General features: G+C 39.4%; 1 protein-coding gene across 3 annotated transcripts in view; it reads left to right on the top strand.

Annotated features, from left to right (window-relative positions):
- The window catches only part of Efcab11 (EF-hand calcium binding domain 11), a 163787-nt gene that overhangs the window by 70084 nt on the left and 69856 nt on the right, over positions 1-23847 (top strand). Inside the window, exon 6 of one of the 3 annotated variants that reach the window (XM_047540095.1) lies at positions 20187-20301. The exons of the other annotated variants lie outside the window; for them this stretch is intronic. Coding sequence (XP_047396051.1) covers positions 20187-20277 — 91 coding nt within the window. The 3' untranslated portion in view covers positions 20278-20301. Of the gene's footprint in view, positions 1-20186; positions 20302-23847 lie in introns of those variants that run through there. 3 annotated transcript variants of the gene reach the window in all.

Genomic DNA, 23847 nt, shown 5'->3' with positions numbered 1-23847 from the left:
CTTTTTAAATTCCTTTACATTATAGAATTTAATTCTCAGTGCTTTAGATTGTGATTTTCACCTCAGTGTTGTTGCATGGGAAGGCTCTCCCATAAAACACCTCTGGTCTACCACACAGCATGTTTGTTGCCACTTGGAAATTCTGTGAGTCACACACCTTGTCCATTTTAACCAGTTCCTTGGCAATGCCATGTTACGACTTGGATATGGTTGTCCCCCAAAGGTGTGGTGCTGCAAGCTTGCTCCCCAGTGTGGTAGTATTGCGGTGGTCAAGGCTTTAAAAAGTGGGCCCTAAACCGGGCACAGTGACACATACCTGTAATCCCAATAATTTGGGAGGCTGTGGCAGAAGGATCACAAGTTTGAGGCCTGCCTCGGCAACTTAGTAAGAACTTCAGTAATGTAGTGAGACTCTGTCTCAAATTAGAAAAGTTAAAAAAAAAAAGAAAGAAAAGAAAAAGACTGAGGATATAGCTCAGTAGTAGAATGTCCCTGAGTTCAATCCCCAGTACAAAAAAAAAAAAAGTGGAAGTTAATTATGTTGGAGGCTCCATCTTCATGTATGCTGGTTTCACAGAGTGGGTCAGTTTTCACAGGAATGAATTTGTTCTTAAAAAGCAAGACTCACATTTGGCCTTTTCAACAGGCAGCTTGTTTCCCTTTCCAGTACTCTACATGTTGTAACGCAGACAGGGAGCCTCACTGGGATGCCAGTACCATGCTCTTTAGACCCTCCAGTCACCAGAATCGTGAGCCAAATAAACCTTTTTACTTTATAAGTTATTCAGCCTCAGTCATTTTTTATAGCAAGACAAAACAGAGAGAAATATGCCATATTGATGCTTCAATCTTTCCTTCTAACTTGTGGACATGGTCGTCATCCAAAGCCACTTTCATAATACATTGCATATGATGATACTTATAAAAGGACATTATATCAAGATTTTGCAATTCTTCGTAAGTAGAGTTTCTTATAGGACCATAGTCTTTCACCAGCAAAAAAGCCTTAAAGAACATATGGCATAATCTCTTATTTTACACATTGAGATTAAATGACCCACCTAGGGTTGTTTGCCTTAGAAATGGAAAAGGATTAGGACCAGGTCTCTCAGCCCTTGACACAGTGTGTTTTTCATTGCAATGGATTATAGAACCATAGCTTTATTCTCCTTTTTCCTATAGTTAGCATGTGTTTCTAGCTAGATTTCCTGGACTGATAGATTTCATTGCATTTGGATTTTTGTTTATGGAATCTTTTTTGTTTCTTAATACTAAAGGAGCTGTTTATAATACTTTCTTAAATTAGCTTTATGAAAATAATGTATACTGTTTCCCTTCCTTATTTTCAACTATATTTACATGCTAGTCTTTCCAACAGGTTGTATAAATAAGTTAAATGTTATGGTAAATTATTCCAAAATGGCACATTAACAGTTTGCATAAATTAAAACTATGGTGCAGTTACTTTGAATCAGATTGTAACTAGATGTAAATTCATAAATGCGTGTAGTTAATTTTTAAATATAATTTTGCACACATGACTGTATTTATTTTATTTATTTAAGTTAGTGTGTTTAACAATAAAATTAGTACTTTCAACCCAAGAACCAAAATACCTCCATTAGCTCATCTGTACTCATGGACTTCTCCTTGCTGTCTTCCTGTCTTCTCCACAGAACCACTTCCAGAATTCATCTGCTTTAAAAATACAGACATATGTACATGTATATAATGTGTATGTACAGATATACATGTGTATGTATTTCATTAACATGGAATCTTCCTTTTTTTAAAACTTTATGAAAAAGAGCATCAAATGTAGATAGTCTTTTGTGAATCACTTTTTTTCATTCAACAGTGTTCCTTGTTATTTATTCTTTTTTATATGCACTCATTTTACATGTGCAGAGCATTCTATTGTGGATTTACCAGAGTTTATTTTCTTCTCCATGGATGCTTAGTATTTTCCCCCAATTTCGTTTGGTTTTGCCCTAACTAATGGTACTCTGAATATTCTTGTGTCTTAACTCCCAGTGCTCATGTGCAAATGCTGCTCTTGGATAGATTCTTAGAAGCCAAAATGCTGGCTGTGAGGTACAGAAGTGTTTATTTAGATGGTGCCAATGTATTGCAGTGCCACATGGTATTTCCAACCATTGATATCAGTTTATGCTCCTACCAGCAGTGAGTTGACCTGCAGCTTCTCCAGCTCTTGGTATTCTCAGACTACTTAATCTTTTCCAGTCGAGGGGATATGCAGCCTCATTGGGGCTCTATTTGTATTTCCCTGATTAGAGGAGCTATCTATCAGCTCTATTTACAGTTACTGGTCTCTTCTAGGAAATATCTGTTCTGGGCTTTTACCCATTACATTTTCTATTGACTTGAAAATGTTCTTTATATACATTATTCAGTTAATATCTTTTCCCAGTTTATGGCTTGTCTTCACTTTCTTGAAGTACTTTTTAGAGATATAAGCAAATTTTAATTTGGTTGAATTTATGAATGCTTTCTATAATTAGAATGTGTCTTACTCAAAGTCAGAGAAATATCACCTTTATTTTCTTTATAAAATTTAATGTTTTTCTTTTGAATTCAATCCCTAATTCTTCTAGGACTGAGTTTTGAGTATGACATAGTGTGTGGGAACTCAGCTTCACTTTTTTCCCCATATGGGCAAGGTTTTCAGCTTTTTTTATGGACAGTGCCTTTTTTTCTCTATTGTTCTGCATGCTGCCTCTCTCTGTTCCTGGGTTTTCTGTTCCATTGTCCTCATAAAATCTTAATAATAGTAAGGCAAGTCTGCTTCCTTAGTTTTCTTCTTCAGCAGCTTATTGGCTATTTCCAGTTCTCCACTTTTTCATATAAATTCTAGAACTGACTTGTTCTAGAACCTAAGACATTTTAATGAACATTCACATTTGAATGAACATTGAATTACAAATGAATTTCTGGAGAATTAACATCTGTTTTACATAATTTATTTTTATGATTTTTATTGGTGCATTTTAACTATGTAATAGTGGGATTCACTGTGACAGGTTTGTACATGCACATAACATAATTTGATCAGTCTCATTCCCTAGTGCCTCTTCTTTCCCTCCCTTCTTCCCTCCTTGATCCCCTTCCTCTACTGGTCTATTTTTTTTTTTTTTTTCGGTGCTGGGGATCGAACCCAGGACCCTGTGCTTGTAAGGCAAGCACTTTACCAACTGAGCTATCTCCCCAGCCCAACTGGCCTACTTTTTTAAAAAAATTAGTACATTATACATAAAAGCAGGATTCATTGTGGCATATTCATGCATTGACATACCATAATTTGGTCAATTTCATTCCCACTACTCTCCTTTTTCCTCCCATCTTCCTTCCCCCTCAGTCTCCTTCCTCTATTGGTTTCCCTTCTACTTCTTTTTTTTTTAACTCCTTATTTTCTCTTTAGTTTCTGCATATGAGAGAAAATATTTGACCCTAGACTTTCTGAGTTTAGCTTATTTTACTTAGCATGTAGTTCCATTTACCAGCAAATGACATAATTTCATCCTTCTTTATGGCTGAGTTAAACTCCATTGTGTATATGACCACATTTTCTTTACCCATTTATCTGTTGATGAACAGCTTGTCTGATTTGATAACTTGGCTATTGTGAATTGCACTGCCATAAACATTGGTATGCATGTATGCTTATTTTAGTACTTTTGGATAAATATCAAGGAGTGGAAGAGCTGGGTCATATGGTGGTTCCACTCCTAGGCTTTTGAGGAATCTTCACACCTTAGAGAAATTCATACTGATTTTCAAAGTGGTTGTTTAATTTGCAGTCCTACCAATAGTACAAAAGTGTACTTTTTCCTCTATTTTCTTGCCACATTCATTATTTGTATCTTTTTTCTTTTTCTTTCTTTCTTTCTTTTTTTTTTTTTCTTGGTATCAGGGCTGCTTAACCACTGAGCAACACCCCCATTCCTTTTTATATTTTACTTAGAGACAAGGTCTCATGAGTTGCTGAGGCTGGCTTTGAACTTTTGACCATCCTGCCTCAGCCTCCTGGGCTGCTGGGATTACAGGTGTGCACCACCATGCCTGGCTGTTATTTGTATTCTTGATGACTGCCATTCTAACTGGAGTGAGATGAAATCTCATTGCAGTTTTTATTTTCATTTCCCTGCTTGCTAAGGATGTTGAACATTTTTTTTTATGTATTTGTTGTCCATTTGTATTTCTTCTTTTGAGAGATGTCTGTTTATTTTATGTGCCCATTTATTGATTGGGTTATTAGTTTTTTTGGTGTTAATTTTTTTTTTGTTTTTTTATGTATTCTGGACATTAATCCCTTGTCAGAAGAGTAGCTGACAAAGATTTTTTCCATAGGATCTCTCTTTGTGCTCTTGTTTTCTTTGCTGTGTAGAAGCTTTTAATTTGATGCCATCACACTTATTGTTTCTTGGTTTTATTTCTTGAGCTTTAGGAGCCTCATTAAGGAAATCGATACCTGTATGTTGGAGTGTTGAGCCTGTTTTCTCCTAGCAGTTACAGACTTTCTGGTCTAACTCCTAAGTCTTCAATCTACTTTGGGTTGACTTTTCTGCTGGGTTAGAGACAGGAATCCAGTGTCATTCTTCTATAGATGGGTATCCAGTGTTCCCAGTGCTATTTGTTTAAAAGGCTATCTTCTTGATGGTATTGCTTTTTTCATTTAATTAGATATTCTTAAAACCTTTCAGATTTCTTTTTGTAACTTTCTGTATCATCACACCACTATTCTTACCATCATGATTGTGATGGTTTTCCCAGTACAGTGTTTCCAATGTGCCAGGTTCCATTCTGTTACTTTTTTTTCAGTCTTTCCAACAACCTAGGGATGTGGATCCTACATTATGAGACGCTGCACATAGTAAACCAGGGCACCAGGAGGTTAATTGTCTCACTGGAGATAGCATAGCTAGTAAACAGAGGAGGCAGGATTCTACTCAACGGTACCTTGGAGCAGAGTTCATGCTTTTAATCACTACTCTCTGTGGCAAGTAGATTTTTCTTTTCTTTTGTTAGATTTAGTTCCAACTTATTTTATAGTTTTTGTTGACACTATAAATGGTAGCTTTTGCAAATTATGTTTTTAAAATTGCTTCTAGAAACACTTAGAAATGAAATGAATTTTGTATATTGATCTTATATCTAACAACCTTGCTAGATTTGTCTGTATATTTTGAAGAATATTTCTATAAAGTTAATGATATCAGTGAAAAATAGTAACCATTTTCTTTCTTCCTTTCCTATCCTTATGTTTTTAATTTATTTTGCTTGACTTCCTGCACTGGCTTGAGCTTGCTGTGGTGATAGGGTCTTGTTCTGCAACTTGGGGAAGGATTTTAACATTTTACTACTTAATTTGATCATATTTAAGGTTGTTTTATAGTTAGCTCCTTTGTCAAATTAATGAAATCTCCATCTAACCTAGTTAGTGGGCTTTTAAAAAATCAAAAATAGGCACTGGATTATATTAGATGCTTTTCCATATCTATTGAGATGAAATTATTTTTTAACATGTTAATGTGAATGATGTGGGTATGTTTATATATAGTTTTAATATCTGTTCATCTCTTATTTTTTATCTTTGGTACTAGGAATTGAACCCAGGGGCACTTTACCACTGAGCTATATCCCCAGTCCTTTATTATTATCATTATTTATATTTTGAAACAGGGTCTTGCTAAATTGCTGAGACTGGCCTCTAACATGCAATCCTCCTATCTCCGCCTCCTAAGTTGCAGGGATTACAGGTGCTCTCAGGCCCAGTACTTGTCTTCTGTATTTTCAGTCTAGACCTAATCCTTGACCATTAATTTACTTCCACTGTTCTTCCTATATTTTCTTTTGGTGTCTTCTGAAATGTAGAATTAGAACTCTAAACAGAGAGGGCATTGTGTCTATGGTCTGTCAACAAAGACAAGAACATGGCTTTTGCCCATTTGGACTGCAGCATCAACGCCATCAACTGGGAAGCGAATGCACAACAGAAATTTATTCCTCACCTTTTTGGAGGCTGGACAGTTCAAGAGCAAGGAGACAGTTGATCTGGAGTCTGGTGAGGCCCACTTTCTGGTTCATTGATGGTGCCTTCTAGCTGCATCCTAATACGATGGAAGAGGGGGATTTTATAAGACCATTTTAGAATCTTCAAGCCCCTTCTAAGGGCACTGATCACTTCCAAAAGGCCCCGCCTCCTCACACCCTCACACTGGTGAATGGGTTTCAACATGCGAACTTTGGAGGGACGCACTGGCCAGCCCCTGGCCGGTGCTTCCAGTTTCATTTCCTTCCTTCCAGGTCCCATCACTGTCCTGGCCATACCGTCTACCTGGGAATGTGGGACGGTGCCCACAGGGAGTATGAAGTTTACATTTCTTAGGTGGCCATCTGGGATACAGCTGGAAATGAGGCGTGCACCTCTCACGTGCACTCAGGTTGTTTTCTTCTGATTGAAATGAAAGGGTCCACTATTTACTATATCCATTCCCAAGAAAATACATTATGGCTTCAAGAAAAGTTTGAGTGGTAACACAAGTGCTGAAATATAATACAGATGTTTAATGTCTTGCTGTAATATTACTTTACTGTTCATAGTCACCTGTTTTTTTGATCCCTGTCTCTATTTGCTTTCTTTATTTCATAACACCTGTTTCTGAGACTACATTTTCAGTCTGTTGTTTTTTCTAAATGGGTGGCACATATGTTAGGAAAAGGTTGATTCTTACTGGTGTCTTTCAGCAAATACCTGAGGATTCCTTGTTATTTTATTTTCAGTACTATATTGTTTTTACTTAAATACCACATAAGAACTCATACTATGTCACTGGGTTATGATATTTATTTAAATGTTTTTAGGTAGGAAAAGAGTTATTTCTAGTTTAAACTTTGAAAAAAGAATTCCCAGACGTAAAACCCCTGCATGGTGATAAATGGCCTCGTATTTCTATTTGCTCAGAGAGCTTATGTGCAGTTCATTATGCTCATGTGGTCATGTGCATCTCATCACTTGAGACACTTGCCACCGTCCACTTCAGGTCTTTGCCTGTGCAGTTCCCTATTGAAACAGCACATTATCTGAAAAGTGACTCCCCCCATCTCCTATCCCGGTCATCTCAGCTGCCACATCTGTGGCATTCACAGCACTTTCCAAGTCTCTTTCCTTCTTTGCCTGTTGTGTCCTCTTGCTTGACTATAAAGCATTATGAGAGCAGCCGTGCTGCCTGTTCTGCCTTGACCTTGGGATGTTCAGATTAGCACAAAGCACATGGTCATTTGGTTCTTGTCAAATGAATCAATGCGTTTATTAAAGACTGAACAAAAACAGGCTATTTATTTTAGAAATGACATTTGATCCTTACTCATTTGAATTAATGAAATTTTCTTTAGCTTCAGACTTGAAGAGAGTATCCGTACTGGTCTTATGTTTAGGTTCCAGTAATTAGCTAATTAAAGTTAACGATGAGTATATTTCATCTCAGAGGCTTGATTAAGTTTTCTCATTCTTTGGTCTCTGAGGATTGTATATTTGCTGTAAACTACCAAAAGTACAGTTAAGCAGAACTCCTGCCAAATTGTCAAGACACTAAGTATTGGTCTTTTTGTGTCCACTGAAAATATTTTAAACACAGACAAGTGTAGAGAATAACATAATGTATAACTTGCACTTCTGCCATCTAAATTTATTCAGTCTTAACATTTGCCATATTTGCTAAAATTTTTTAAAGAAATAAAAATATCACACATAAATTTTAAAATCCTTGTTTTTTCTTCCTCGATTTCTTCCCCTCCATCGGGAATCACAATCCATATTTTGATATTTATCGATCTTGTTCCTGTCCTAACATTTTTGCATTGATATTTATTCATAAATAATGCATTATCTTCTTTGGCCTATTTTCAAACGTTATATACACAGGAATGTTTTTGTACATAACTAGCACCTTGATTTTTTTTCATTCAGCATTAAGTTTTTGAGATTCCTCTGTGATGGTACACGTAGCTCTTGCAGTTCGTTCATTTTCACTGCTATGTAAAATTTCATTTTGTTTTTCTCAGCTCTGGAGGAAGGGCCCTTGAGCCACTCTCAGTTACTCACCATTTGAGGAAAGCTGCAGTGAGCTTTCTTTCCGTTCCTTTCCTGCACACATGCCAGGATTTCTGCAGAGCGGCGCCTCACGATCTTTCTCGCCTGTGGCCCTCCTGGAGGGTTTGTTTCTAAAACATGCTCAGGTGAACAGACGAATAGCTGCTGAATGAAGGCAGCCTGCCCGCCTGAGAGATCTTGGGGCTGCCCGTCTTGCCCCAGCTGCAAGCCAGCGGTAAGCCAGCTGTGGTGCAGCTCTGGGAAGCTGTGCTCCGGTGCCGTGGCCTCTGTGTTTCTCAGGAAGGAGTTCAGACTCTGCGCTTTCACACGCATTCTTAGATTGGCAGTAAGTTCAGATGGAATCAGGGCATAGAACTTCCAATATCTATAAGCATGGACACTTAAAATTGACATGTCACCCTTAGTAAATGTATCTGGTGGAACCTAAACACCATAATGATTTGACGGTTCATTATTTCTCTTTAGTAACATTTGGAGGGTATGTGAACAAGTTCCTTAAAAATTTGAAGTTTTACACTTCAAAAAATTCATATTTCTATTGTTATTTTTCCCACACTAGATTTTATCCTAATGTAAATTTTCATCTTTTTGGGTTTCACCATCAATATTTTACATTTAAAAATATATATAATTTCCATATGGGGTTTAATTTCCATATGGGATATTATTCCATATGGAGTTTATGCATTTTGACAGATACATGCTTTTGTAACTAGGGACACAGTTGACTTAGAATATCCCTTTCAGTTTTCTTCTTCCTCTCCTGGCGTCTGTCACCCCTGATCTGAGTTTTGTCCCTGTGCTGTTGCCTTTTGCAGAATGCCATGGATGTAGTCACACCACATACCATCCTCTGTACCGGGCTTCTTCCACTCACCATGATGCACTTGAGATTTGCCCATGTGACTGTGCACAGCAGTGACTGGTTCCTTTTCATTGCTGAGTAGTGTTCTGGGTGGGGGAAAGTCTCTCTCTCATTCTTCAGCTGTCAGATATCTGCTTCCAGTTCAGGATGTTAGTGAACAATGCTGCTGTAAACACCTGTGTGCAGGTCTTGGCATGGATGTTTGTTTTCATTTCTTTCTGGTTGAATGGAATTTCTGGCTTATATGGTAAACATACTTTTTTTTTTTTTTTTTTTTTTGGTACTAGGGAGTGAATCCAGGGGCACTCGGCCACCGAGCCACATCCCTAGCCCTTTTGTGTATTTTATTTAGAGACAGGGTCTCACCGAGTTGCTTAGTGCCTCGCTTTTGCTGAGGCTGGCTTTGAACTTGCCATCCTCCTGCCTCAGCCTCTTGAGCCGCTGGATTACAGGCAGCCACCTTGCCCGGCATAAACATACATTTTAAATTTGTAAGAAACTGGCAAGCCGTTTCTTTTTTATTTATGTATTTTAACTGATAAAAACTTCCTCTATTTGGTATATAACATAGAAATTTTGAGATATGTGTGCCTTGTGGAATGACTGAGTGGAACTCGGTAGAGCATTATTACCACCCTTGCTGGTCAGTGTGTGCATAGCCACGTAACAAGCGTACTTTAAATCTGCTTTCCTGCAGCGCTGTTTTCCCAAGTGGCTGTACCATTTTACTCTCACTGGTAAACCTGAGCCTGCCAGTTGCTGCACGGCGTTGCTCACTCTTGGTGTTGTTAGTCTTTTTGTTCTGTTTTGTTTTCACCCTCTCTAAGGCGTGTAATGGTATCTCAGCTACTTCTATCCCACACTTCTCTGATGACTGGTAACTTTATTATTATTTCTTGGTCTTATTTGCCAACCATATTTCTTTATTGAAGTGTGTTTAAATCTCGTGCCCAGTATTTTAACTGATTTTTAAAGGCCTGCGTTGTAAGAGGTTTTCTATATTCATGTATAAGTTCTAGACTGTGGTTTTTTTCACTTCCTTAATATTTCTTTCAGAAGTTCTTTTTATTTTAATGAAATTCAATTTATTAGTTGTTGTAATCATTCATCCTTTTCTTGTCTTCCCGTGGTAATCTTTGCCCTAAGTGTGATGGTTAATTTTACGTCAACTTGGCCAGGCCACATAACCAAAACCTGGTCTGGCTGTTGCTGTGAAGACATTTTGAAGATACGACCAGCACTTGCTCCAGTGGATCTTGGTAGGGCAGCTTGCTCTCCATCACGGAGGAGTGCCTCGTCCTGTCAGCCGATGCCTCAAAGGACTTGGGTCCCCCCAGAAGGGCTCTGCCTGCAGACCACCCTCAGGTTGGAGACGGCAGCCGTTCTTGCCTGGACTCTCTTATGCTGTGTTGGCCTGTTTGTCCTTGTGCCAGTGACACGCTTTTAATCATATGACTTTATAATAAACCTTGGTATTAAGTAGAATAAATTCTAGGGCTTTGTAATTTCTTCAGAATTGACTTGATTATTTTTATTTTATTACATTTCTTTATGAATTTTCAGTTTCTGTCAAAAAAGAATTGGTAGGTTTTTTGGTAAATTTATATTGAATCTCTAGTGTATATCCATTTTAGGAGAACTGAAAATGTTAAAAATTTTGAGTCTCTCAGTCCATGAATAAGGTATGCCCTTTTATTTTTAATGTCTTCTTTAATTTTCTTATTGTTTTCTTGTTTTAGTATAAAAGTTTTGTACATATTTTGTCAGGTGACTCCTAGTTTTTTCATTTCTGTATTGTATATGATTTAGATTTTTAAACTTTATTTTCAACTTATTTAACTAGCTAAACAGTTGGTTTTTTCATGCAGTCGTATCAGCAGGTTGCTAAATGTTGTAGACTGCTCTGGCTGCTATAACAAAATACTGTAGACCAGGTGGTTTGAACAAGTTTTTGCAAGTGGGAGGTCTGAGGTCAGGGGACCAGCACAGTCTGGCTCTGATGAAAGCCCTTCTCCTTGCTTGCAGATGGCTGCCTTCTTGCTGGGTGCTTGCCTGGCCTTTCCTTGGGGTGTGCACGTGGAGAGAGGCAGAGGTGGGGGAGAGATCTCTTCCTTTTCTTACAAGGACATTAATCCCATTATGAGGGCTCCACCCTCACTACCTAATTACCTCCCAAATGCCCCCCTCTAAAAACTATACTATGGGGGTTAGAGCTTCAACATAGAATTTGGGAAGAGGACACATTCAGTACATAGCACTAATTTATTCATTCTAATAGCTTATCTTACTAATTTTAACAGTTGGTGTTCTTTTATATTTTCTAAACATACAATCATGTCATCTTCAAATGATAATTTTATTTCTTCTTTTCCAATTTTTCTGTTATTGATTTTCTTATTGTGTCAACTGGGGCCTCCTGTACTGTGCTGAATAAAAGTTATACTTGTAGACATACTGTTTCTCTCCTATCCTGGTGGAGAAGGGGAAGACGTCAATATCTCACAGCAAGTATGATGTTTACAGTCGTGTTTTGCATTTTGTTTTGATTTGGGGGAGGTGTATAACCTTCATTACATTAAAGGAGCTCCTTTAATGCTAGAATTTTTTTTCATGGATATTGACTTTAATCAAATACTTAGCTTATGTTGGAATGATTATGATTTTCCCCTTTATTAATGTGATGAGTACAGTAGTGGTTAGTCAGCTCTTTTGCCACTAGGACTAAAAGACCCGACCAGCACAATTACAGAGGAGGGAAAGTTTATTTGGGGGCTCACAGTTTCAGAGGTCTCAGTCCATAGACGGTAGGCTCCTTTCCTCGGGCCAAGGTGAGGCTGAACATCATGGTGGAAGAGTGTGGCAGAGGGAAACAGCTCACATAACAATAAGAAAGCAGAGAGAGACTCCACTCTCCAGTTATAAATATATAGCCCAAAGCCACGCCCCCAAAGCCCACCTCCTCCAGCCACACCCCACCAGTCTTCAGTGACCACTCAGTTAATACCATCAGGGGATTAATTCACAGATTGGGTTAAGACTCTCACAACCCAATCATTTCTCCTCTGAACCTTCTTGCTTTTTCTGACATGTGAGTTTTTGGGGGACACCTCACATCCAAACCATAAGAAGTAAACATTAAGAGTAAAATTAGAGAAAATATTGTACCATTAGTGAATATAAGGTACAAAAAATTAATAATTATGTAATGATTTTTTGTTAATAGTATTATTTATAGTAAAATATACAATACAATCCTGTTAAATTTATCTGTATCTAACAAGCACTTGGTAGGAATAAATAAATGAACAGAAACGTGGTTTAGAAGTGACAGGTGACTTGGGATTTATGTGTAAATAAAAAATAAATGTATATTTGTAGCCCACTCATCTTTTGATGAAGGTTAATGAAAATATTTCTTTTATGATTCTGAATAGATTTTCAAGAAACCATAAAATGTTCCTCTGTTATAACATCAGCTCTTTTTATTCCAGGACATACAGACTATTATTTTGTTAAGGTAACCTCCACCTCCATCAAATTATGCATTATATATAAGTGAGCCACGGACTGAAAGGTTAGTGAATCAGGATATTCTTGCCTTTTTGCATTCTTGAGTGAAAAGTGAAAAGTGCCCAGAAAAACCACTCCAGATGCAGGAACTCATGCAAGAGATTTCATTAGGCAGATGAACAGTGTCTGCCATGGAGAGAGAGAGAGAGAGAGAGGGAGAGAGAGGGAACGGTGGGGGAGCTTCTCTTAAGTAGTTGAATCTCCTGGGCTAAGGACGAGTGGGCCAATTGCTGAGTAGTTAAAATTTGCAGGCTCGGGATCAGGCCAGTGGCTGCCGAGCACAGGCTGACAGCGGACCAATGGCTGGCTAGGATCGCAGACTGACAGCTGGGTTGGAAGATGGGATGGGGAGGAATAGCTGCAGCAAAGGGGCGGGGGTGCTGTCTTCCCCGCTTGCCTTCCCCGGCAGGTGTGCCCTGCACCTGACCGCCCAGCGGGGAGCCCCTGTGAGGTCCTAGGCAGCCTGAAGCCGGAGTTGAGGGCCGGACTGCAGGGCAAAGCTAGTGCCCGCCTGCTGCCTCCCTCTGTGAGCCAACACCAGCAGGTTCAGGCGGACAGAGCACTGTGGACTTACTGCGCTGCGTCCGCTGTCCACCAGCCAGCCAAGTGTTATATTGAAAACAGAGGAAATTTCCAGAAGGCCCACTCTGGAGCATATTGTTATCTTCCACCATCCTGGTGTAAATCTGAAGGCAGATGGGTAATGGATGGATAGATTCAGAAATGAAACTCTCCTTGAGTTTTTCCCTGGGTGAAATAAGCTGTCACAGATGTTTCTTACAGGTGCTCTCTTTGACTTGCTCTCTTGACTTTCTCAGGGCTGTGCACTCTCTGGCAGTGGTTAGGGAAGTGAAATCAAGATCATGACATAAAAATTATCACCATTCTAGCCAGGCGCAGTGGCACATGCTTGTAATACCAGCAGCTCAGGAGGCTGAGGCAGGAGGATCACTGCAAATTCGAGGCCAGCCTCAGCAACTTAGTAAGGTCCTAAGCAACTCAGTGAGACCCTGTCTCTAAATAAAATGCAAAATAGGACTGGGGATGTGGCTCCGTGATCAAGTGCTCCTGAGTTCAATCCCTGGTACAAAAAAAACCCAATTATCCCCATTCTGTACGTACTTGAATTCAGAACATCTCAACACATACCCTACACACTCTTCACATTGTGCTTCACCTGTAACAGAAACTAGTAGACAGGAGTGCCTGAGCCTCTGAACGCTGAACTTGATGTGCCCTGCGTGAAGGCTTCACTGATGTCATCTCTCTGGCACGTGGAAGTCTTCAAACACCCAGGAAACACATGTGTAAGATTCATTTTAGGAAAGAAATGTGTTCTGTTATGTAGTAGAAGAGAGGCATTTGGAGAGGATCTGGGATCGGAAAACCAGTATTTTTCTACACAAGTATGTTCTTGAGCAAACCAGTTTTGGTAAAGATTGTCAATAGAGGTGGACACTTGTGATTGAGTCCCCTAATACCACCATGCTGTGTCCCCTCTGCATACATGTGCCTGCGTTTAACACTAGAGACGATCTGGATCATGGGCTCAGGTTTGAAGCTGTTATGTTCAAGGGTATGCCCATCTCCAACTTTATACCTCAACTCATGATAAAGGTAAATTTAAGAAAAGTAAAATATTGGACAGGGTTTGCGTAGCTGATAGAATTCCCAAACTATGTTAGTTCCAAGACATGAGGTAGACCAAAACTATAAATAGCTCTAAAAATTGTGTAGATAAAACTTTTTAAAAATAAATGGATAGCGGATTTTGGATAGGCCAAGATTTTTGTATATCTCTAACTGTTGATGTTGGTAAAGAGCACAAATATTTTCACTTATTCTTTTTTTAACAAGTATTTATTGAAGCACTTGTTAAATTGCTTAGACCAGGCGAGGCAGTAGACATGGGGTGTGAACTAGACTGTTTTACCATATAATGTTAAATGGCAAAACACAATAACAAGTAAATCATAACAACAGTAACAATGTCCTCAATGATTCTAAGTGCTAAGAAGTAAATAAATAGGTTGATTAAAGCAAGTGATTGGGTAGTCACTGTAGATAGGGCGTGTGTGAAGACCACAGGGGGCATGCATGCTTGTGATCTCTGTGGTGCCATTCAGCAGTGGACCTTGTGGAGCATGGGTCTGACCTGTGGGTTGGACCCTCAGAACTTATGCTCTCAGAAGAGGATATACCTAGGGGCAAAGGCAGGAGAGGTTCTGAAGTGGTCCCTCCTTTACCCCTGGGTCACTTCTGTTCTTTTACAGATGGGGAAAGTGAGCAACCGACATTCAGTAACTTTCCAAATATGTTTAGCTAACTATGTAAATGGTTGAGTGAGAATTCAGACTTACCTGTTTACAGCTTGCATTCTTAACCATTGTGGTCTGTTGCTCCATAAGTAATACTAGTTTTCATTTTAGTGAAAGAGCCAAGAAAAGCATCAAGCAGGCTAACCCCAAAGCTTGTACTCTTAACAACTACATTAACCATCTCTTATTAAGTCACAGAGTTAAGCATAGAGATGCCTGGTGTTTTTAGCACCCATTTTCTATTAAGTAATTAACATTTTCCCTATTTTATTATTTTATTCTCATTATTTTTCAACTAATTACAAACCACTTTGGGGAAAAAAAAGAAAATTGGTAGGAAATTCTCAGTTTAGGATCAATTTGGAAAATGGTAAGAATTTTTTAATATGATACCTATTAATTTGAGGCCTTTCATCTGACTATACAGTCCAGTATTTAAGAGAAAGAAATCTGTTGTGGTTCATTCAGGTTGCTACAACAAAACACCATTAGACTTTATTGTCTATATCTTATAAACAATAGAAATTTTTTTTTCAAAACTCTGGATATGGTGAGTCCAAGTTCAAGGTGCCAGCAGATCTGGAGTCTGGTAAGGGCCTAGTTTTTGGTTTATAGATAGTTTGTTTCTCCTGTGCCCTCTCAGGACAAGGTAGCTCTCTGGGCCTCTTTTATGAGGACTCCATCATGAGGACTCTGACCCCAAGACCTCATCTCCTGAAGACCCCTCCTCCTAATACCATCACATTGCTGATTAGGTCGACATGCAGATCAGCAGGGAGGGCATACAGATGTTTGGACCATCATAGAGTCATACAGCAAATATTAAGAAAGGTATACTCACAACATTTAGAATAAATGGAAATTGAAAAATGTATGATAGTCTAAAATATTATCAAGGGTACCCATGCACATATCTGACATTTTGGGTATAAAAACTTCATTCCAGAGAGTTTATACATAATTAATTTTACTTAATTTTTTTCTGTATCTCTGTACCATCCCTGTGTTGTAACAGGAGAAGCAGCATGACTTTTTCCTTTTTTAATTAAAAAAAAAAACAGGACCTTATAAGGTTATATGTGGAGTGAGTCAAGCTGAATATCAGGTACGCGCAAGTCTTCAACCTTTCCACCCCACTTATTAGAAATTTTTGTCTCCAATTATAATAGGAACAGGAGTTTAGCTGTACAAGTTAACCTTCAAATTAATTTAGTTTGGCAAAATCAAAGTGTGCTCTTAGTGTTCTTAAAAATATTTATTCAGACATGTAAAAGAAAATGATGGTATATGTTTGTAAGTAATTGAGGTGTTTGTTTTTTGTCTTGTTGCTTGGCTTTTTTTTTTTTTGGTAGCTTACCATCACTAAATAAATTAGATGCATTGCAACTTCTTGAAAAATAGTTACCATGTAATTCATTGAAACAAATTTAAGTTGAATAAGGGATGTGGATTTTACGGGATTACATCATAGTTAACATTATACACTCATAAATAAGAGGTGTCAGGAAGAGAGCAATATGTGACTGTGGTACTGAAAGGAACAAACATCTGGACCAGCAGCCAAAGTGATAAAAGGAAAATAACAGGAAATAACCTAAATTTTAGAAAAGGTGTCTAATGTCTTAAAATACAAATGAAGGAAGACAAAGAAAATAGACTAAAAAGAAAAATAGTTAAATGATATAACAGTTTGTCCACCAGATTTCAACAAAAACAGTGGAGAATGGAGAATACTGGACTAAATAGTGAATATAATAAGTACTGAGTAATGATCAAAGAGTAGGAAAGTAAGGGACTGTTTTGGTAAAAGGGTCACCAGGAGGCAGAAAGTACAGTTTAGGTCAATTCAAATAAGGGCAAAGTAATAGAGGAAAATAATTCCAAATAGATGATGTTCAAAGATAGTGAAAGTATATTCTAATGTTATGCACATTGCTTAGCAACAAGCAATTAAAAATGAAAAAGGAAGTATAAAAAGCAATTAAAGGAAGAAAGAGACATATGCCTTGTAAAGTAATCAGATACAAGGTGAAAATGAGCAAAACCAAGATGGAAAATAAATTTAGACCTCAAAGAAGTTTTAGATAAGTGATCACATTTATGATTGTCTCCTAGCTCAATTTTCAAAAAAGTTAGACATTGAGTTGTAATAATCATTGAAATAACTGCCAAAAGTTATTGACATTGATTGCATACTTTTTATATAAAGTGGTAAAAATATATTTATATATTTATGTGTTCTAATATTTTAAATGTAAATATGTTTTAACAATATAAGAACAAATCTGCGAAATTGGGGGAAAATATGACTTAGGAAGGCATTTGGCGATGATTTTCATCTTTCGTTTTTTATTTTGAATATGAATTGTTGCTCTGTACATATCTAATACCTTATTTTAAATATTTAGACAGTGGTTAGTATCCAAACTGTTTGTAAAGTTCAGAAGTACCTTTAAATAAATAATAACTTCTAAAGGCCAGTAGATGCATTTAAAAATAAGAAGTAAATTAATTCATTCCATATCCAGCAGTTAAAATAGAATGTATTTCCAAATGTAGATTTAGATTTGACCTTGTAAAAACTGAAAGCAATACAAACTCCCCATACCACCATTTCCACAGGCTCATCTACTGAAGGGATTTCTATCTCAGACTTTCCTCAAAATCATCTTTTAGTCTATCCTATCTGCAAGCTAGTGTCCCCCCCACAACAATCTGTCTTTCAGAATGGTAGAGCTTGATTCTTTTCATTCCATTTAAGTGAGTAAGCAGCATTGCCTGGTGTTGGAGAAGAGAACAGACTTAACAACAAACATAGACATGGTTTGACAAAGGTGGTCATAACCAGCCTTTTATTTCTGAATTCCGGGACTTGTCATTCCTCCTGATAGAGCTGAACAGTGCTTTCTGCCCCTGGGTGTTCCTCCAGCTCAGTTTTTCAAGGTTGAGGGAGATCAGTTACAGGGACAGTTGCCTCCCACACAGTCACCCAGTGTTTGCACGTGAAAGGGTGCCTTCTGCATACTCTGTTTTGTATTTTAATGTACCCATTACTAAAACTCATTAAAGCAGAAGGTCAAAACATCTGCCACACCTTTTCATGGAGTTAAATGCCATATTTCATTGAGTTGGAGACACCATCATGTCATGTTCTGCTTGTTAACTGACACACTGCTTGTAAAATGAATCACAATCAAGGAGAAAAGTGTCTGAGAATTAGTGAGGTAAGATGATGTGCACTTAGCCACCTTGTTCTGAATTACCTTCAGATATTGTATATCAACTACTAATCCCATACTTTGTTCTGCCTTTTAAAATATTCTTGCCCTATTGCCCTATTTCTCTACACGAGACCTTGACTTTGCTCAAAAGTATTTTTGGTCATCTGCCCCGAGAGTTTCTCTTTGACCACCTCAGTTCAACATCCCTCTCTGACCTGCACTGGCCTTGTGAGAGGATGTAGCAAGAGCTGTGGATACTCAGTGGGCTCATTCTTGTCTGTAAGCAAGATCTGGGCATCAGAACAGGAAGACCTGGTGTGGGCTGTGATCTCTACAAGCCATTCAGTATTGGTGCCTGGCATTGTGAGGGTGCTCTAGGTTACAGCACTGAACAAGACATGTTCCTGCAGATAGGGAGCCTGCTGGGAGAGAAGCTGTGTAAGCAGGACCAGAATTCACCTACATGTAGCCAGGCCAGGCCGCACCGCCAGGAGCTGAAAGTCCTCTTCACCTTGACTTAAGTCTCCCTCTTCTTTTTCTCTGACCCTGACTTGGCCCTTCATACCAAATAAATATAACTACCAACTGTACATGACACAGAAGGCTGCTGGGAATTCTGCCCAAGGGCTGCCTAAACCCATGTGCATACTTTGAGCAGGAATTTCTCTCCTCCTAACAAGCTACTCCAGATAGGAGCAGGAACACGTGTGGTAAAGATGGTGTTAGACTCTGTGTTGGAGATAACACGCCCAAGAGGCCCGGTGCCTTGTGACTTCGGGGTGTGACCACACAGCACGATCCGATCCGTTTAGGGGTAACATCTCCTGCTCCTCCACCAGCATCAGCACCACTACCAACATCAATGACAGACCCAGCGTGACCCTGCCATGCCCCTACCTCCGTTACCAGCCAGGCTGCTTCAGGAAGCCGCTTTCACTGCCGGCCTCGTCATTTCCCACGGCAGCACGGCCAACTTTTCCTTCCAACAGCTCTCCCGAAACCATTTTGCTGAGTTCACCAGGAAGTTCCCAGTTGTCCGATTCAGTGTAACTCTTCAGCCCTTGACCTCTTTTTGGCTTTCAGCACCAATGACCATTCCCTCCTCAGAGCACTCCTGTCCATTGGTGTCTGTGACAGAGCTCTTTCCTGGGCCTGGCCCGTCTTAGCTGTTCCTTTCATTGTACTTCAGTGGGTGGCCCCCTGCTCCTTTTGCCTCCCTCCTTTGCCAGGGCACCTTCTCTGGGAGATTTCATCCACAGCCTCCACTCCCATGCGGAGGCCTCCTGGTTCCATTCCTTTACTTTGGTCTTGTCTTCTAAGTGTCAGATCCCCATCTTTAGCTCCCTCTGAATCTCCCTCGCTAGGTGTCCCCAAATGACCCTGCAAACTCCACATGTTCTAAATGTCTTGTATTATCTTTCACCTCAGACCTGCTGGTCCTTCTCTTTTCTTGAACTACTTTGTTCATGATATGTTCGCAAAGCAGTTACCCCCACCAGGAACCTTTAAGTAAACTTCTTTTCTTGATCCAAATTCTATCCAATCTGCCCCCATCTGTCTCCATTTTTTCCACCTCACCATCATTGATCCATGCTATGTTGGATGCTGTCCCAAAGCACTGCAGACTGAGTGGCTTAAGCAACAGAAATTGATTTCCCTACAGTTCTGGAGGGTGGGCATCTGAGATCAAGGTGCCAGCAGGGTTGGCTTCTCTCATGGGCTTATTGATAGCTGCCTCTCCCTGTGTCTTCACGAGGTCTTCCCTCTGGGTGTGCCTATGAGCTTTGTTCCTCTTCCTATAAGGACACAATCATATTGGACTGGGGAATCACCCTAACCTCAGCTTAGTTACCTCTTTAAAGACCTAAGTACAGTCTCTAAGTACAGTCACAGTCTGAGGAACTGGGGGTTCAAACTTCAACATGTGACTCTGGGGAGACACAATCTCATCTCCTTGCTAGTTTATGGTTTACTCCCTAACTTGTTACCTACATCCAGAAGCATAGTATGGAGGATTCTAATGTATCACCGCCCCAGAGGTTATTCTGACTTTAAATATGAATGCATTGGTCTCCCTTCAGATTCTTGAAGGCCTCACGTCGGGCGGAGTGCAGCATCAGCTTCCTTCCACAGGCACTCCTTCAGGGTGCACCCTCGCCACTGTCCTGCTGACACTGTAACCCAACCATTCCGAGGTACTTAAGCTTTAGACCTGCACCTCAGCACTTGCAAATGTGGCTCTCTGTGCCTGGAATCTCTCTTAACCCTGCCTGCCTTTGTCTCACCTGCTGGAGCTCATTTAAGACTCAACACGGGGTGCATTCTGCGGGAAGGCTCACTGCTCAGTGGCCAGGAGGCAAGCCAGCAAACAGCAACAGTACGACTGAAGAGAAAAATGTTAAATTCATACCTGAAAAAGCATCTTGTCCATAACAGCGTTCAGTTTAAGATTTGGACAATGTAAATTAAGCTTTTGGTTAGGGACTTTTTTTTCATTCTGCGGAGCCCTGAAACTTTACTAAAGGGACAGATATTAGGACTGGAGGTGTGGGTCATTGGTAGAGCGCTTGACTAGCATGCACAAGGCCCTAGGCTCAATCCTCAGAATGAATGAAGGGAAAGATTTTTAGATTTACATCTTCCTTTTCATCATACTTAGCCATCAGCTGAGGGCCCATCTCATCACATTAAATCACTTCCTAGTACCTTTCTAAATCAGGAGCCTTGTCCATAGGATGCAGTGGAAGCCAGGGCCCTCCCTCTCTGCAGCCTCTATATTTCACCATAGACACATAGCAGCAATGCAGCTTAAAAAAAAAAAAAAAAAAAAAAAAACAATGAGTACAAATTGTAAAAAATGCAGTACAAACTGTGAGCTGTTGGTACATTAGCAGTGACATGGGGAATCTGACAGAGTTGGGGAAAGAGGTGTAAATTACAGGATAATATCAAGGAGAGGCCAGCATGTTAGTGACATAGGGGACATGATGGACTGCAAGAAAAGGTATAAATTGCAGGGTAATATACAGGGGAGGTCAGTACATTAGTAACATGGGAAAACTGACCATTTGGGAGGAAAAGGTGCAAATTGTAGGATAATGTAAAGCAAGGTGTGCACTGCAGAGACAGCTCACCTCGCACCGGAAGCCCTGCTGGCCAGACTCCCTGGCTTCCACTTTCAGGATGTCTCTAGTTCTATCTCACAGCAGATCTTTGTCTTTTATAATCACTAATACAATTTTAAGCTAATGTTACAGAGCAAAATATTGTTCTTGCTTAATAGAGGGGAAAACCTGAGTCAGGAAGATTCCCTCAAAATCTCCAAAGGCCTGAACTTAAAAATGTCACATGCGTTAACTAATAAGCACACAAATTTTGGGGAACCCTTGCTTTACACAGACACACATTCCTCCAAAATGTTATGTAAGAGTGTGTGTGTGTGTGTGTGTGTGTGTGTGTGTGTGTTTCTATGATTAAGCTAGAATTTAAAATAGTTATACAAGTTTTAGAAATTCCTTAATTTTAGATATAACATGATGGGGACTATGCTCCTTGACCCTCTCTTATTTCTAGATGGCTTATGGGTGAGGCACTGACCCCCCTTTCTTCCAGCCTTCCAGCCTTTCTTCAAGGCCCTTTATATAACAAACAGCCTTTGGAGAAAGAAATGGCATCTCCGTCCAGAATAGGAGGTTCACAAGTGCTCCAACAGTGTCTGGGTTGTTGCTAACTCACCTCCAGACCGAAGGACTTCCTCACCAAGATGGTGATCAAACTCAGGTCCACCCATTGAAATAACAAGCAAAGATTCATTTGGGTGGGTAGGATTAGTTATTGATACTATGGTTTGGATGTGGTGTGTCTCCTAAGGGTTGATGTGTTGAAGTTTGGTCCTCAGTGTGATAATGTTGAAAAGTAGCAGGACCTTTAAGAGTGGGTACCGAGTGTGAGATCATTACTGGCCCCTCCTCTCACTCTAGTTTCCTGTCTCATTATTTAATCTCTTCCCTCGTACATTCTCCCACCATTATGCCATCTGCCATGATATGATATAGCCAACTGGGCCCTCTTGCCAGAAAGAGTGCCATGTTATTTGCAGTTTCAGTCTCTGAAACTATGTCATAGTGACAGAAAATAGAATAATGTGCTGATCACTTAAAGGATCCAGGTTCTCTGAATTTAAGTTTCCTCCTGTGTAATGCAACCCTTTTTGTTTCTGAGCACTTGTGGAGTCCCATCTACATCATCCCGTAGGACCAAGGGCAAGGAGAGCTGCTTGCTGCAATCAAGTCCCTCATCCCTGACCCAGTAGTCCTGGGCCTTCTGCCTGTGTATGTGAACCTGTGGCCTTTGGAATTTTACAAGGCTAAGGTCTTAGATCCTTCACATTTCTTAAGTTTTTTCAATAGGATGGAATACTGACAGACATGGCTTTCTAGAAGAAGGATGAAGAAATCATGGTCCTTAACAGGATTTGAAGGCAGTCTATGGTAATTAGTACCAAATATGTTAACCAAACAATATGGTCAACCCAGCAATACTGGTCCTCTGCTTTATTTCTTGCTAATGAAGAGGAAATGGGGAGGGAGTTGCAGTAGAGTCACAGACAACTGCTCAGACAGTGTCTGGATTGTTGCTAACTCTCCACCAGGCAGGAGAACTTCCTCACCAATATGGCGATCAGCCTCAGGTCCACCCCATTGAAATAGCCTACAAAGACTCATCCTGGAAGGAAAGGGAAACTGGTGATTTCAATAGCAGAATCTGGAGAAGACTTAGAACTTCGGTTGTCTTCAGGATGACAGCTGCACTTTCTTAGCTCAGCCCCACCTGAACTCTGTCATGCCAATTTTATTTGGAGAAAAAGATCTCAAAAATTTTTTCAGTGTTTAGCTAAACTAAGCATTATACATTTAAAGATCCATATTTGAAAGAAGACTATTTTGAAAAGCAAGAAAATAGTAAATTCAAAATTACAGGGAGCCATTAGTTCTGAAGATGAGGTATAGGGCTAAGGTCAGGAGGGAACATACAGGTAGCTATGGTAATATTGGTAATTTTCTAGTCTTTAAGTTGGGAATGGGTTCATAAGTCTTATTATCATACTGAATAATGTACCTATTTGTTACATCTACTCTTTTGTATATATCAACTATTAGATAATTCTTTTGCAATCATCTTGGGGAAATGTACTTTATAATTAGAATTACTGAATTGTTATGAACGAATTACATAACATCTGTTAGATTCATATGCAGATTTTAGTAGAGAGCCTGGCATCTTCCTTTAAAAGCCCTATAATAGTCAACAAGAATGTCCCAAACAGGAAAATGGTATATTTATATGCCATCATAGCAGAAATACTGGAGATGGCCAGTGTTTCACCTGTTTGAGAGAGTAGATATATCATGAAATCACTGCAAATAAATTCTCTGGTATTTGCCTAAGCTTAAATTAATTAAAAATTATTTTAGCTCAATGTCTGATTCCAGATACAGGTAATTTTCATCATTTCTCAAAGACTCTAAACATCTACATTTATAATGTGGAGGGGTTGTTACCCAGGAATTTGAGAAATTGGGGATATTATCTATACTCTACCAGTTTCACTGTCTATGGAGAATGAAGCCCATCTTATTTCCCTTTCCAGTTTATTATAGTTTAGATCTTAAATGTCCCCTAAAGGCCCATGTGTTAAAGGCATGGTTGCCAGCCTGTTGCACTATTGGGATATGTAAACCC

The sequence above is a fragment of the Sciurus carolinensis genome, chromosome 2 (genome assembly GCF_902686445.1).
Source record: "Sciurus carolinensis chromosome 2, mSciCar1.2, whole genome shotgun sequence".
Classification (NCBI taxonomy): Eukaryota; Metazoa; Chordata; class Mammalia; order Rodentia; family Sciuridae; genus Sciurus; species Sciurus carolinensis.
The sequence above is the reverse complement of the archived record's forward strand: the minus strand, read 5'-3'. Positions and strand labels throughout refer to the sequence as shown.